This window comes from Heterocephalus glaber, unplaced genomic scaffold, assembly GCF_053883595.1.
Source record: "Heterocephalus glaber isolate CG9 unplaced genomic scaffold, H.glaber_assembly_v1.0 deba00001610, whole genome shotgun sequence".
Classification (NCBI taxonomy): Eukaryota; Metazoa; Chordata; class Mammalia; order Rodentia; family Bathyergidae; genus Heterocephalus; species Heterocephalus glaber.
The window spans coordinates 26,729,546-26,746,242 of NW_028258381.1; the positions used below are offsets into that span (position 1 = coordinate 26,729,546).

The window sequence follows — 16,697 nt, forward strand, 5'->3', positions numbered from 1 at the left end:
CAAAACGAATTGAAATTATTTTATTTATCTAAAATTAAAGTGCATTTTGAGATATAAGTCCTATTTCAGTCCTGATAGTCCGTGATTCTTGCTTTTTTTTTTTTTCCTCTTTCTGTCTGGTGCAGTCTTTAGGAATCCAATCACAGTGTGTCCCTAATATAATCCATGTCATGACAGTTGTAAAACTTTAAAAAAAAAATATTGTGTGTATCAAATAAACAAAACAAGACGTAAGCCTTATTTCAAATGGAAAGTATTGAGGGATTCTTATGGAGCGGTTTCTTTTAGGTAAAGTATTTCAACTTTAATGTTCTAATGTAAATTAAATTTCAATAGATTCTGAGTCATTTTTCTTTTTCTCCCTTTTAGAAATATCTCTAGACCTCCAAGTAAAGAGATTGTAATAGGTTTGCACAATCAAAAAACAAATTGAAAAATTGACATTTCTTAAGATTGTTTACTTCTTTACGTCTGTCTTAATGCCAAAATAGAAAGCTTTCTTAACACACTTCTTCACCAGACCCTAGAAGTTTCAAGTGATTGTTTTCTGTTAAATGTATTCACATACTCAAGCCCCATTTAGGAGCTAAGTGGGTGGCAATGTGAAAAGACTCAGAAAAAAAATCAAACATACCCAGTTTGACATGCTGAGAAGGAACTCTTTCTTTTTATTTCTTCCCTTTTAAAAATATGGTTGTGGTATCAAATGATGGCCTGTTGGAGGGATCTGGATGCACAGAAGGACAGCCTAGGTGTGAGTCAGAGACAGAGCAGAGAGCAAGCATTTCAGCCTCAGCCAGCGCCTCTTAACCAGCAAACCCGCAGGCCCATTGGCTTGGATATTTATATGTGAAAGACGCTACTCTCTTGGGCCTTATTTACTTTTCTGTTAAAGCAGCAAAACTCTCTCTGTGTGCATGGGGGTGGTATTTGCATTCAGATGCTCTTATATACTTGAATACTATTCTGAGGACTAGAATTCTTGCCTTCATATGGTACTTTTTTTTGGAGGGGTATGGGTGGTCGAACTCAGGACCTTGTGCTTGCGAGGCAGGCGGGCAGAACCACTGAGCTAAATCCCCAGCCCCCATATGTACTTTGTGCTATGAAAAACTTGGCTGGATAATTTGCAGTCACCTTTTGAGTTGGTGGGAAAGTTCTGTGCTTTTTGGCAAACAGTAGATATGTAATGTACAAGGTATGATCAAAAAACACTTGTGAATGTTTAACTTTTTAAAAATTATTACAGTAAAAGACACACTGCCATTCAATCCCCCTCAGTTTCTTCCCCCTCTTTCCAAACACACTTATCCCATTGTTCTTGCCCCTTTCTGAAGCAGTTCTGCAAGTCCTCTTTCCTGCATGTCTTTAGTTGTGCTGTCCTGGCTGCCACAATGTCCTTAATTGATTCAAACTGTTTACCTTTCATAGTGATTTTGACTGTGGGGAAAAGCCAGAAGTCCTACCATGCCAGATCCAGCACACAAGGTGGATGAGGACACACAGTCGTGTTTTATGAGCCTGCCTTTCTGTTGGATGGCATTTGGCAGCAGCATTCCTGGAATTTTTTATTCCACCTCATATAGATACTCAGAAAAGAAGACTTCCAGAAGTGCTTCAGAAAGTGGCGGGAATAATGGGATAAAAGTATATTCAAAGCAAGGGGTAGTCTTTTAAGGGAGATTCACGACAATGTGTCTTTTACTGTAATTATTTTTAAAAATTTAAGCATTCGCTGTATATTTCCACCATACCTTATATATGTGCAGGGAATATCCACAGGGAAGCTGTGGGATATTGTGTTTCCTGTTCACTCTTTTCGGGTGTGTTTAAATGGGCGTTTCTCATGATGGTCCTGGAGGGAATTTGCCTTCTTGATTTAGGGAGCAGGTGGATGTCAAGGGTGAGCACACTTGGGAGGCAGCCAGCGTTCATGGGTTAGTGAATTACCCAAGGCAGAGTTCGGACGCAGATGAGCAGCACATTGGAGCCACACTGGAAGGAAGGAAGTCACCTAGACTGGAGGCTGCTTACCGATTCAGGATTCAGAGGGCTGTGTATTCCGAGTGGGAATCAAGAGTCTCGCCAACGGATAGCGAGGCGGAGAGGCAGAAAGAAAGCAGAAGTGAGCTTCCAGGCTGCGCGAGCCGCTTGAATAGCAGCTTTATTTACTGCGCTTTTGGCCGGGAGCATGGAAGGACCTCGTGTGTGCGTCTTGTCTGAAGGTTAGGAAAGCCGCCTGCTCTGAGCTCATGGTGAAATAACGCAGGAAGAAGAAAAGACCCTGATTAGCTCAGTGAAGTCTATTGTGGGCTTTCATTCTGCAGCTCGTGAAAGAAGAGCATCACTCTCCCTTCTCCTGGGGTCTTTCTTCCTGCCCCTCTCCAAGCTGCCAAGGTTGACAATCAAGGCCCAGCTTTCCAAAGAGAATCCCTTAATATAGAGTTATCCCCCGCCTCCTCGACTGCCAAGCCCACTGGAGCTTTCTCCCGCATTCCTCGGCGTGCCCTGAGCTGGGGGGAGTTGGAAGAGATGCCAAAGCAGGGTCTTGGCTCATTTTGCTGCAGACATGATCACAGTTGGGAAATAACTTGGTTTGCTCTGGTTTGCTTCAGCAGCCATCAGTTTCCAGAGGCAAATGCTTATAGCCACAGTAAGCATCGTAGGTGACTCAGACTTTACAGGGGGATTGCTGGTCCCCAGTGTCCCTGTCCTGTTTATTCACACAGTGAGACTTCTGAGTGGCCCCATGAGTTGCCAAACAACAGCGTAATTTACGACATCTATCTCTTTCTGGCTCTCAGGGCCTCTGGCGAATTGCATGTCTTTGTGTTGGATTAGTTTGGAATTTAATCATGCGTTATTTTCCCTCCAGTTCAATTATTTATGTATTTGCTTAACGTTTTCACTGTTAGGAAGTCAAATTTTAGTGAAACCACAAATAAACTCAGGCCTGTTGGGTTGTGGGACCAACTACCTACAGGATCAATCTGTCTTCTGAATGTGAAAAATTCGCTGTGTGTTACTCTTCTTACCTTGGATTTTGGTGAGAAAGAGTGTTTTCCACGCAGTCCTGAAAATGATGTAGACAGTACGGTATCTGACCTAACTCCCTCCCCTTTTTAACCCAGGTTCCTGAATTTTACTCCTTTCTGGGGCTGTTTCTTCTCTAGCAATATATCTCCTTCTAATTTCAGTTTCTCAGGTTCGAGAGCTAACCTGACAAATATTAGTACAAGAACGAAGTGAAATCAGTTATTCTGGGGATGAACCACATCTAGCCCTTTGCTTGCTTTTGTACAGCCCCTGAGCTTAGCTGTGAGCTGAGAATAGTTTTCATGATTTTAAACCGTTTTTTAAAAATGTTAAGGAATGATGGGCTGGGGATTTAGCTCCGTGGTGCCGACGTCTGCCTCCCAAGTGCAAGGTCCCGAGTTCGATCACCAGTACCCCCCCCAATTAAAGGAATGTTTCATGACATGTGAAAATTTTCCGTATCTCTAAATGAACAGCTACTTGTGTTGATTTATATACTGTCTACAGCTGTCTACGAAGGACTTTGGACCACAGAGCCTAAATATTTACTGTATGGTCTCATACAGAAAATATTGGCCCTACCGAACCTTCTCGGGTGATCTCACTGAGAAGCCAGTGCAGTTTTTTGTTTTTTTAAGGAAAGCATATATTTAGAACATGTAGATATATTAAGTCTCTGATTTCTCAGGATTTTAATTTTCACTTAAAATGTAACTCTTGGGAATATAAGTTTAAAACACATTTGAACCACCTAAATAGTCAGAAAGATGGGGCATTAAAGATAAGCAGGATGGACCCTGTCCCACCCCTCCAAGGTCCTACAGTTTCCTTTACAGAAAAGTAACTGCTGATCTCAGTGTAAGTTTGAATTCAAGAATAGTTTTGGAAAATGATAAAAGCATATCAGTTGGAATTCAGGGCTACTCCAACAGCATGAAAAGGAAAATCCCCGTGACGGTACCCTTGCTGAAAGGGAAACTGCTTGGAGTGTCCCGCACAGATTCCTCCCTACCCTCCCCCATGGACAGGGGTTCCCTGCATCAGATTCCCACACGTGGTACACAAAGCTCAGTGAGGTATAAATGTGAAGTGCTTTGGATCTCTGCCCAACTGCCCTCATGAGCAGGTGCCCGCTCTCCCTTCCTGCCACACACACACACACACACACACACACACATACACACCCCACTGCTGGCAGATCCTGGGCACTTGTGTTGCTAAAGTAAGTCCAGTTTAGGCCTCTAATGTCATGTCCAATGCACAGCCCACCCCTCCCTATCACCCAGGAGGGAGGGAGTCTTTTCTCTGACACTTCCCTGAAGGAGCCAGGGCCCAGGTCCTCTGCCCTAGAGGCCAGCTCCCCCACCGTGAGTGTTGGCCCTCACGGGAGGACAAGGCCAGGATCTCTTACCTCACTGGCCATTACTGGCACTTCCCCCCACCTTGGTCATGCACTTCCCCTAAGAAGCACCAGGTTCCCTGATGTCCTCCATCACGGGAACAGGCATTCAAGGGTGGGCTTTCTAGATGGTATGATTGAAAAACACAGTGAAGGTTTAAATTTTTTAAAATACGTATTACAGTAAAAGACACATTCCCATTAAATCCCCTCTGCAAAATACTCTGCTTGCTTTTAAAAAAATGTATCCCATGGTTCTTGCCATTTTCTGAAGCAGTTCTGGAAGTCCTCTTTCATGTATGTTGTCAATTATGCTGTTGTGGCTGCCTTAATGGATTCAAAACATTTACCTTTCATGGTCATTGGCTCTTTGTGGAAAAGCCAGAAGTCTCATGGTGGCAAATCTGGTGAATAAGGTGAATGAGAATGTCGCGTTCGCCTTTGACCAGCAATGACGACGCAACACCAACGCTCTTCTTCTAGCAGTTTATTCAGGAAAACTTAACATTCTTTTTCTTCTACCCCAGGGGAGCACCCGTCCCTAGAATAAGTACCCCTGAACCAACCAATCACGGATAGTCATGTGGCGAATGCGGATAGGTACACGTAAGAGGGGGCAGAGCATCAGACACATCACAGCCAAATAAGGAGTTGTTTATCATAAAGAGCTCTCGCCGTCGGGATGGCGGAAGGCGGAAACCAGCGCCATCTTTAAGGCGCGGCACACGCAGCTCTCCACATGAGAACACCCCTCCATGTCTTTAGGAACCTGCCTTGCTGTTGGATGGCACTTGGCAGTCCCTTCACTGAATTGTTAATCCTACCGTGTAAAGACACTCAGGAAAGAGGACTTTCAGAATTGCTTCAGAAAGTGCCAAAAAAGATGGGATTGCTGTGTTCAAAGTGAGAGGAAGTATTTTGAATGGGATTCATAACAATTTATCTTTTACTATAATAAATATTTATGTAAATACCATGTTTTTTTTTAGTACCTGGGATCGAACTCAGGACCTTGCATGCTAAATCCCCAGCCTGCTCACCCTGTATTTCAATGGCACCTGTGATTCTGGGTAGCAGTGGCCCCAGGCCGCACTGTAGGGCGCCTCGCCCAGCACGCTGCACTTTAGGTGAGCCCTGGCAAGCTGGCCCAAACTAGGCCACCTCAGCAGCAGCGTCCACAGGACTCCTGAGAAGTGGGTGCCTCTCACCACATGCCAAACAGTGGCAGAGCCCGAGGCCACCAGGTCTGCCTGGCCAGTTCTCTCCAGCCATTTTTGGGGCTCACACTCATCCTCAGCGCCCCCTGCCTTCCATCTGCAGATGTGTCCCTTTTTCCTCCACTCCCACCTTACCTGACACCTGTCTGGTCTCCGTTCAGCTTCTGGGTCTCCATTCAGCTTCCGGGTCCTGCTTTAAGTGCAGGTTCAATTGCAAAGCCACCCTGAGTCCTGAGGCTCTATCCTGACTCAGGAGCCCCTGCTATATACCTCTTTATAAAACCCATGATTTCCCTTCATGATGATTATCACAGCTATAATTATACAGCAGTTTTAGTCATTATCTGTTTTCCTCCAGTGGACTGTAATTTCCTTAGGGCAGGAATTATGTCCGTCTTACTCCCTAGAGCAGGACCTGGTGAGGGTGTTGCTCAGCATATCCTCAGAAGTGCATTTGAGAAAAGAAATGTTGCAGCTGAATGAAGTGGACAGGCCTGTAATCCTGGAACTCTGGGAGGCTGAGGCAGGAGGATGGGAAGTTTGAGCTCAGCTTGGGCAATGTATTGACATAGCCAGACCTTCTCTCAAAATCAAAAGTTAAAAAGGGTGAGGGAGAGAGGGACTGGGGAAGCATCCCAGTGTGAAGGACCGAGGTTCAATCCCCAGTTCGAGAGAGAAAAAAGAGGAATGAGGAAGAGGACAGAAGGAAGAAATGTTGCAATTGAGTGCATTTTTTTCCCCATCTAGCAAGAGAAGGCTCATCTTTGGGTATTTTTAGAAAATTTTTGAATTCTTGAGTGTTTACTATTTTAAAATAGTGAAATACTAGGGGTTAAATTTTTATTAAGTACCAGGTGAAATGAAGTTGCATCAGGATAAAAGCATCCAGTGTAGCTTCTGTTGCCCAGTGAAAGTTTACTCTACTGTATGGGTCAAATCAGTTCAACAAATATTTACTGAGTATCTGCAAAGAACCAGAACACTCTGGCTGAGAATAGGAAATTAAAGACATCTATGACGAAAAGACTTCTAGGACTTGGCTCAGCACAAATTGTGATTCTGTTTTCTAATTTTCATTCTTTCCTTCTTCCTCCTTTCCTTCTTTCTCCCGTCTTTCCTTCCTCCTCAAGAGCAACTTTTACGGAGTGGTTTTGTGCCATCATTTGTTTTTCTCCCTGCAAAAGAGAATCCACAGAAGTCCTCCCACCGTGTGGACTTAATTTCAAAGCTTCGGCTTCAGCACACATTTAGGACTAGGTGGGGCACTTGAGACCCCAGGGCACTGGCTATAAAGCTGTACCGGAAGGACAGATTTAAGGATCATGTGCTGTCGCTGCTCAACACATCTGTTCTCTTTACAGACATGAGTGCACCGCCATGGCTTCTAAGAAGCTCTGCCCCATGAGGGGCAGTTGGTTGTGATAGGAACCCACGTTTGCAGGCTACAAGTTTGTCGTACATTAACGTACCTGAGTGATTCTTTCGGGGCCCCTGTCGTTTACGCTTCCCACGGGATCACCGTGGTCCCCCTGCCTGCTGTGATATGCCAACCACTGTTTTCTGTTCATCCTGCTTTCTGAGAGCCATTCAAGGAGAGGGAAGCGAATGATGATTTGTTTTCTTTGCTCTCACCCAGTTTTAAGCTCCCGAAACAGCACGAAAAAACTTATTTTTGTATAAACTTCTTTTCCTGAAGCAGTCAGCCACCTAGTGGAGAAAGCGGGAAAGGTAGGCTCTGATGGTAGAATTTTGCCCTTAGGTCCTGGAGACCCCTCCCTCTGGAGCCAGAGTCTTTAGCTGGCAAGTAATTAGATGTTATGTCACAGCCGCGGAATGCAGAGGACCGAAGGGAGCGTTCAGTGACTGGTCGGGTTTTTTTAATTGATGTGTTTCTCTGTGTTTGAGAAAGTTCTCCCAACCGCCTTAAATTAAGGCAAACAAAATGCAGGATTACCAGAGAATCAAAACAGGATATAAATCCCCCGATAGTCAAGAACTGGACATTTAAATACTGTGCTTGGCTTACTGAGATTGACCTGCTTGTGATGCAGAGGAATATCTTCCTCTTCCCCTGCACGATGGATATCTCCTTTCTCCTGTTAGAAGGGCACTTGTCATGTTCGTCCAGGAAACCAAGTACAGTGTGGTTGGTTCTAAAGTCCTGAATTGATGAAGAATTTGAGAATGTTCAGCTTCCTTCTAAAATCTGAATTAACAGTATGTTAAATCTGGAAATGACCTTAGAAACTAGGGAGCTCATTCCTTGTTTTTTGTTTGCTTTTTATTTTTGTTTTTGTTTATTAGGGTTGGGGATTGAACCTAGGGTCTTCCCACTAAGCTACAACCCCAGCCCCGTTTTCTTTTTAATTTTAAGACAAGGCCTCCTTAAATCATTCAGTTGCCCAGGCTGGGCTCAGACTTAGCCTTCCAGAATCCTGGGATTACCGCCATGCATCTCCAAGCCTGGCTTCATTCCTTTACTCTGTGCATGAAAAGAACAAAAGCCCTGAGAGGCTGGATAGATCACTTGTTGACTAGATCACTTGCTGACTGCAGCATACTTCTCTCCTTTGGTAGCCAGCTCTTCTTTCTGTGATTCTTACCAAGAGAAAATTACTTCAAGCCTGAACTACAGTTTAATTTGAAAGGTGCTTTCAGTTTTCTTATTACTTATGACTTGTTACAGATGTATATGTGCATACCTGTGCACCATATATGTCAGAGCTGCAGAACACCTTTGCCATCCTTTACCTGTGATCCTCCCCACACCCGCTTGGCAGATGAGAATTAACAGAGGCCCAGAGGAGTCAAAAATGGCTCACCTTATTTCACAGTTAGCTGGGTGCAAAACTCAGAATTGAATGCAGCTCTTCAGATGCCCATCCTAGTACTTCTTCTGGGACATCAGGGTTCCTCTCCATAGCGTCCTCTCACTCCTGCTGGCCAGGAAGCATGCAAACCCAGTCAGCAAGAGTAAATTTGACCAGGCAATCTACTAACTAGAATTTCTCAAAATCTGTACTTTGGTCAGGTCATTCATTTAATGGTTAGGACTTAAGATTAGGCCATGTATTTTAGTTCCTTCCATTCCCTTGAAATGAGTACTCCTTCCCTCTCTTTTCCCCCAGCATATCAATAATGACCATATCCACGGCGAGAAGAAGGAGTTTGTGTGCCGGTGGCTTGATTGCTCCAGGGAGCAGAAACCCTTCAAAGCCCAGTACATGTTGGTGGTGCATATGAGGAGACATACGGGCGAGAAGCCTCACAAATGCACTGTGAGTACAAACGTGGGCGCCAGCCCTGGGCTCCCTTGGCACCCATGGGTGTTGGGCTTCACCTGTGGGTCCTTTCTTGTACCCTTCAGGGTCCAATTTAGAGCAAGCATGGCTGGATGGCATCCAGAAGAAGGATGGGGTGCCGTCTAGTGGTAGATGCCCTTGTTTATTTTACATTTTTTTTGGTATCGGGGATCGAACTTGGGACCTTGCACTTTAGAGGCAGGCGGTGTCACAACTGAGCTAAATCCCTGGCTCTGCCCTTATTTTTTAGCTTACCCTAGTTAGACAGGACAACTGCAAGAGTGGTGAGCAGGCCGCAGGTCCCAGCACCAGGAACTGTTCATGGCTACCACCTTTGCCCCAGCTCAGCAGCTTATTGCAGTAGATGATCCAGAAGGCAAAGGGATGTGCCAGCCTCCTACTTCTGTTTGTTGACTTCTTTTTTTTGGTACCGGGGATCGAACTCAGGTCCTTGCGCTTGCGCAGCAGGCGATGAAACCATTGAGCTAAATCCCTAGCCCCTGTTGACTTTTTAAAAACCTGACTTCTGCACAGGTTGAGCACCCCCAATTAAAGAAGTCTAGCCAAGCAAGGTGGTGAAGGCTTATAAAATCCCAACACTCTGGAGTCTGAGGCAGGAGGATCAAAAGTTTGAGCTTACCTTGAGCAACTTAGTGAAAGAAGAAAAAAAAAGATAAAGAAAGGTTGGAGATGTGGGATGTAGCTCAGGACAAAGCTGTGGGTTTGATTCCCATTACTTAAAAAAAAAAAAAGAAGGAAAAGCTGCAAAATCTGAGACTTTTGAGTGCTGACCTGATTCTATAAGTGGAAAATCCCACACCAGGTATCCTGTGACAGTCAAAAATATTAAAAATATTACATGAAGTTACTCTCAAGCTATCTATATAAGGTATATAGGAAACATAAAGGCGTTTCATGATTAGATCTGGGTTCCTTCCCAGGGATATCTCATTATATATATGCAAAATATTCTGTAAGTTGAAAAAATTCAAGATGCTTCTGATCCCAAATGTTCTGGTTGAAGGAACTCAACCTGTGTCTACTCACAAAGGTTTCCTTTCTGGCCTGCCCAGGGGGCCAGGGCTGCCAGAGGCTGAGCCTTCTCCTAGCCAGGTGCCCGCTAAGCACCCTGGGCACTGCTTGGCCCTGGTACTTTACATCTTAAAGGCCCTTCACAAACGTGATCAAATCCCCTGTCTTTGTATGGACACAAAGCCATATTAATGAACTTTGTGCTGAATCTGAAATCAGTGGGAATTTGAGGCGATCAATGAGCAGATAATGAAACCCATTGTCCACAATGAGTGAACTATTAAAAAAAAAAAAAAAAACTTCAGGACTTTTACTAGCCCTGAAAAATGCTTTATCTTGAACGGCCCAAGCCACATCTGAATCCCAATTCATGCAGAGTTTAGTGGAGTTTTTGTTCAGTGGTTTTCAAAAGCTGCTGACCCTTTCGATGTGAAGTTTTTATGCCCTTGGGCAGCGGGTTAGGCCTAAGTGGTGGCAGGGGCTATTGTGTGGAGTAATCCAGATTTACCTGTTGTCCACAGTTTGAAGGTTGCACAAAAGCCTACTCAAGACTAGAAAACTTGAAAACACACTTGAGATCTCACACTGGAGAGAAACCGTATGTCTGTGAGCATGAAGGTTGCAACAAGGCGTTCTCAAATGCCTCCGATCGTGCCAAGCACCAAAACAGAACACATTCCAACGAGGTAAGCATCCTCCCTGGGCCATGTCCCTGGAAAGGAAAGGATCTTCTGTTTTATTATTTTGTTGGCCCTTTCCCAGTATGAGTGGGCTCTGACCCTGCAGGCAAAGGCTTGAGCCTCAGAGGTAGGGCTGAAAATTAGGCCTCCTTTGGAGAGTAATTCAGATGGAAAGGGAATTTCCTAAAACTCCCTGTGAATTTGGTTTCATGTTATTGGGAAGCGCCACCTACTGGTCAGAGGAGAGGCGTACTGACTTGGAATCCCATCCACTTGTGCTGCCCAGAAGAGCATAAATCCAAGCGCAGGCACAGTGGACAGCCGCAGCACACTGGCAGGTGGCAGCTCACTCAGAAACACCCTCTTGCATTTGCTTTGGCCAAGTGGCATCTTCAAACGCATTATATCAAGAAAGAGTTTTTACAGAGCAGTCAGCCATGGCTTAAAAAGCGCTTCCAGACATTCTCCATTCTAAAGGACCTTGGAGGATATTCTAGAAACCCAGTAAATACTGAAGGTAATCTTTGGAGGAAAGCTTCATGGCAGTGAATGGTTTCTGTGGTGTTGCTGTTCTGTTGAAGTAGTTATGTCCCACAAATTGCAGGGAAGCACAAGAATGAAAAGAACTCCCAATTCATTTTGCTGATACTTTTTTTTGCCTCCAGACCCCCAACTTCGTGCGTGTCTGGCTCCAGCGCTGGCTTGTCTGGAAAGCCTTCGCTTGAGGGAATCAACAAAGTAACGCCAAGGATTCCAGTATTTGGGGTACAAATTGGATGGTTAAACAGTTTCACACCACTCTTCCGTTCAGCTCTGCAGATTCTGTCCTCTGCTTGAAACGGGCTAGAGGAGGAGCAGTTGGTGCACATAAGACCTTGGAGAGTCCCTCATGATCTCTCCAAGATGCCACCTGAACTCATGCATGCTCTTGCAGATAGAGCTGGGGAAAGAGCACCTGGTAAAAACAAAGCAAGCCATTGCACTCAGGGTCCTTTGACTGTAAGATAGTGAAGATGGTCCTCACTCAAACAGAGCAAAACTGTGTCTAACCGGATGAACCACACTGGCCACAAAGCACACTCAGACCTGCAAGTCTAGGTACACAAGCTCTTTTTGAAAAGGTCCTGGTGGAATACGGTAGTAGGAGTCATTTGGAATGTATCAATATTGACTGACTGAAGACATTTCAGAGGAGATGACAGATTCAGATTTTTATGTAAAAAATGCCTTTCCTGTGTGCAATAGCTATAGTTCCATCCTTTGCACTTGTTTGTACAAAATTTTAAGGAGTCTAAAATAGGCAAATCCATAGAGACAGAAGGTAGATAAGCATTTGCCAGCAGCCAGGGAAGGAAGGAACAGGGGTGAGTGCTGTTGGATATGAGGTTTCATTTTGGGGTGATAAAATGTTCTGGAATTAGATACTGGTGATGATTGCACAACATTAAGAAGGTACAAAGTGCTGCTGAATTGTGCAATTTAATAGCCTTACTTTGCTTTTCAAGTTTTTCAAATTTTTAAGGGGCTTGATTAACTTCACTTACAATATAATTACTATATGGCGTGTATTTAAGTCACTAAAAGGGGATATTCATTCTTCTAGATTGTAGGCCAACCTTCTCTCTTGTTGTGGAGAAATTCAAATAATGGACAAATTAGGATTATCAGTGCCCACATATAAGTCCTTACTGAGCTTTTTATCTTTTTGTGGACTTGAAATATGTGCATGTGTCTGCTTGAATGAAGCGTATTGCAGTTGAGCTTGTGATCTCTTGTGAGGTAAAAATCAGTGTTACATGAGGATTGAATATCTTATGAGTTCAAAAGATATCTTGGTCAATACCGTTTTTCACCAAGATTGAGGAACTTTCTCAAATTGCTAACCTTGATCATAAGCACATCATTAAAATTTTACTCACAAACATGTAAGTCATTTTTATACACATGTTCTGTACACAAGGTTTCAGCCTTGCACTATGAAACCATGGACAGTTTCAGATACACAAGTTAAGTTTGTCCAGGAAATCCAGAGTTGCATAACCACACCATCCTAGATAAATCAAGGGATTGGCCTCACTTACTTGCTGTCTTATTTGCACCTTCCTTTATTGACTGGGCAACTGTTGATAGATAGCTAGTCGTGCACCAGCTCTTTGCCATCCTGGCTGTGGCTAGAACATAATGGCATGGGCCAGGAAGGGAACCTAACCCTAACCCTTTGGAGGAAGCTGCTCTGGCATTTCTCCATCTCCTAGGCTGTCCCTGCCTCTCTAGGGCCACTGGAATGAAGCAGTGGCCGGTGACAATACCTGCTACTTCAGAAACCCTGTTAGACTGTCATGCTGACGTGTGTGATGTGGTCCTCTGCTGGACCTTTGCTTGGGACAATTCTTGTTTGCATCCTTTTGCACTTATTTTGTCTCCCAGAATCTTATCCTCCTTTCAGTGCCCAACTAAAATGCCTCCTCCTGATAAAAGCTCATTTACTGAGTGCTTCCGTGTGTCGAGCAGCATTTCTGGATGTGATCTTACTTGACACTTGGCATAACCCCAGAAGCTGAGCATTCAACTCAGATACCAAAATTTAATAACTGATCCCTCCCAGGACCATCCCAAATGAAAGCTGATTCTTCCTCTGCCAACACCCTCAGCAGTCACGCTTTATATTGTAGATAATTAAATGCTCTTATATTTTCCCTCCCAGAAAGTAAGATTTTATATACAAAATACAAGGATTACATTAAGGATTTTTATATTCATTGAGATTAAATCCCATCATATACAATTTTGTGCTCGCAAGCTCTTCCATGGATTGGGATCACTAACTGTTTATTGAAAAAAAATATTTGGAAAAATTCTACAAAATCAAAAGACTTAGCAACTGCTTTCATAGAGCCTAAGTGCAGCGAGTCAGTGGTGACAATCATGTCAAAAGTTGAATACCCAGGCGACTCATGTAAGTCTCACATCTGTCTTGGCCTATAATTATATTTCATTGGAATCACTGGGCCAACAAAATTTGAAAGCCAAGCTACATAATAGAATTAATGTGTTTTGCTGTGAAGTATAGATTTCCTGAACAGAACTGTGTTCCTGTGGATTTCTGTAGGCAGATAATGTATGTGTTCACATGCAAAGGCACATAGGTACTGGTGTACCTGTCTGTGTGTGCTGTGGGTCTTGAGCATGCAGGTGCTGGCCAACCTCTCTGTGCTCATGACACAGCACTCTAGGCTAATGTAGGCTATTCACATGCATATATTTATAGGAAAAGGAGCCCTTCAGAATGCCCTGCAGCTCCACCCCTGGAGTGTCCTCTCCTCTCCCCGTGGCCACCAACTGCCCCATACATTCCTTTCTGCTTGTTGAGGGAAGGACCTGACACAACAATGTCCTGAGCACACATAGGTCAGATTAAGGACTCTGTAATGATACTAAACATCCAGAACCATTCTTTGTCCCTAATGCATAGAATTTGATGTGCTCATTTTGTTACACACAGACACACACACACATACACATGCACGCACGCACACACACACACACACACACACACGCATGCCCATGCTGCAAATTGCACAAGTTTCTGAGTAGACATAATTCAACTTAATGGGATTCAGTTCTGCCCAAAGGAATCTCAGATTTGGAGGTGAAGTCTTCCAGGATAATTTTCAGAATCTTTGCTTCACTGCATTAGGACATTTCGCATTTTAGGTTACACTCAGTCTGTTCTGGGGCTTTTACTGAAAAAGCGTCTTTTAGACATATATTCCATAAGGCAGGACATATTTTAAAATATAGTAGAGACATTACATGAATCTTGCTTTTTATGAGGATTGCTTACCAAATAGCTCATCTTCTGGTATGCATAGATACAGATGTACACAGTCATCTCTTATATCTGCAAGAAATTATTTTCAGGACCCCTAAAGAACCAAAACCCAAGAATACTTGAGTCCTTTATATAAAACGGTATAGTATTTGCACATAATCTACACACACCCTTCTGTAAACTTTAGATCATCTAGACTGTAGATTACTCATATCTAGTGCAACGTCAATGCTATGTAAATAGTTGTCATACTTATTGTTTAGGGAATAATGACAAAGTCTACATACAGAACTCAGTACAGTTGCAGTTTTTGAAAATATTTACAACTGGTGGTGGGTCAAATAACCCTTGGATAGAAAGGGCCAACTTTACTCATGAGCACCTATGAGTGTATTATTTTGGAAGGCAAGTGAACAAAACCACAATTTTGATGTTGGTTATGAGCAGAGGCCAGCAGTCCTATGATTTGAGTAAATACTCAGCGACAGCTGTATCTGGAGGCTTGCTCACTACACTTATAGAAAATAAAATTAGCCTGAAAGAATTTATAGATCTAGAGACTTGGGAAAAGAGCACAGATCAAAAATCCTGGTTTCTAGCACACTTTCCACCAGCTCTGAGCAGTGTATGCCATGCATTCATGGACACTGTGGGGTTATTTTGAGCCCTGAATACCCCCGCATACACTTGGAATGCTACCCAGAGAAACACATTTTAGTGGCATCTCACATGGCAGAGGCTATAGGCAATTTTTCTATTATGCCTGTGTGCAAATAGCACATTTGCGAAGTGCCGAGTGACATTAGATCAAAGAAGCAGTATATCCCTATGAAATGTCTTTACACACCCTCTCCTGAAAGGTGTGCAGCATTCTCCTGATTAGATGATGGGGTCTTTTAAGTCTCTATCCATCATCATCATCATCATCATCATCATCATCATCATCATCATCATCATCATCATCACAGTATCCTCAAGTATCTGTTGAGCACCTAACTTTCACGGCACTGGGACACTTCTTCCCACTCAGAGCACAAATGCTTCCAAGAACATAAAGGCAGTTTACACCTTCTTAGCTTCCTGGAGCACTCTCTAAAATAATCATCTATTAAACTAGATTCTGTGGACCCTGAACAACATCTAAATGGCCTTATTAAGCTGTTAGCTCCTAGAGGTATTTGAATACCTCCAAGCTTTGTAAAAGTGTTTTGAAAGAATTAAAAACGTAATGAGCATAGGGCTGGGGCATAATCACTTCTGTAATCTGTTGTCTCACTCTTGTGGCATTTGGCAGAAACCATATGTGTGCAAAATCCCAGGCTGCACCAAGCGCTACACGGACCCCAGCTCCCTCCGGAAACATGTGAAGACTGTGCATGGCCCTGAGGCGCACGTCACCAAGAAGCAGCGAGGGGACATGCACCCCCGGCCCCCACCCCCCAGGGATTCTGGCAGTCATTCCCAGTCCAGGTCCCCTGGCCGGCCGACTCAGGGAGCCCTCGGGGATCAGAAAGACCTCAGTACCCCTACCTCAAAGCGGGAGGAATGCCTCCAGGTGAAGACAGTCAAAGCTGAGAAGCCCATGGTATGTCATTCGCTCTCCTGATTTTCCACAGCCAGCCTGGGGTCATTTAAAAGAGCTCAGCAGGGATTTAGAGGGACCAGATGCTCCTATCCTTACTGCATCCAGGCCACCGTGATTCAAGGGGGTCCTACACAGTTGATCCATGTAGGATAGCTCCACCCTGAAAAGAACTGCCAGGTTTCCTAATTCATTTTAAAATTGATCAGTGTGCCCATCATGTGTAGAAAATCATTCACGGAGTCTTCCCATAAACAGGTTTTCTGCCTTCTTTGCCTGGTAACCCCAAGATAAATAAGCTACAGTCCTTATTCTTTAGGGGTTTACATACAGTCCAGTGGGATAGATGAAAAATGCTCACCAAGCAGGTTGATAGGGGCTTAAAGAGGCCTGTGTGAAGTACGTTCGAGAGAGATGTGATTGACCGAGCTCTCAGGGCAGAGGCAATGAGGACAGGAGTCCAGCAGATGAGGGAGGAGGGCAGGCAGAGAGGCCCCTGCCCAGGCGCCTGACCTATGGAGGAGCTGTGGAGGGGAAGGGGGGGGGTTACTGGTGACAGGGAAAGGCACAGCGGGGTGGAATTTCAGACACAGCTCCAGTGTCAGATTCAGCACTAT

General features: G+C 44.1%; 1 protein-coding gene across 7 annotated transcripts in view; it reads left to right on the forward strand.

Moving 5' to 3' along the window:
• Gli3 (GLI family zinc finger 3) overlaps positions 1-16,697 on the forward strand; it is a 277,530-nt gene that overhangs the window by 250,666 nt on the left and 10,167 nt on the right. For 6 of the 7 annotated variants that reach the window (XM_021254541.2, XM_013070551.3, XM_013070552.3 and 3 more), the window contains 3 exons: positions 8,781-8,930; positions 10,508-10,672; positions 15,793-16,083. In XM_021254541.2, coding sequence (XP_021110200.1) covers positions 8,781-8,930; positions 10,508-10,672; positions 15,793-16,083 — 606 coding nt within the window. The remainder of the gene's footprint in view (positions 1-8,780; positions 8,931-10,507; positions 10,673-15,792; positions 16,084-16,697) is intronic. The other variant, XM_087196398.1, reaches the window with a different exon arrangement.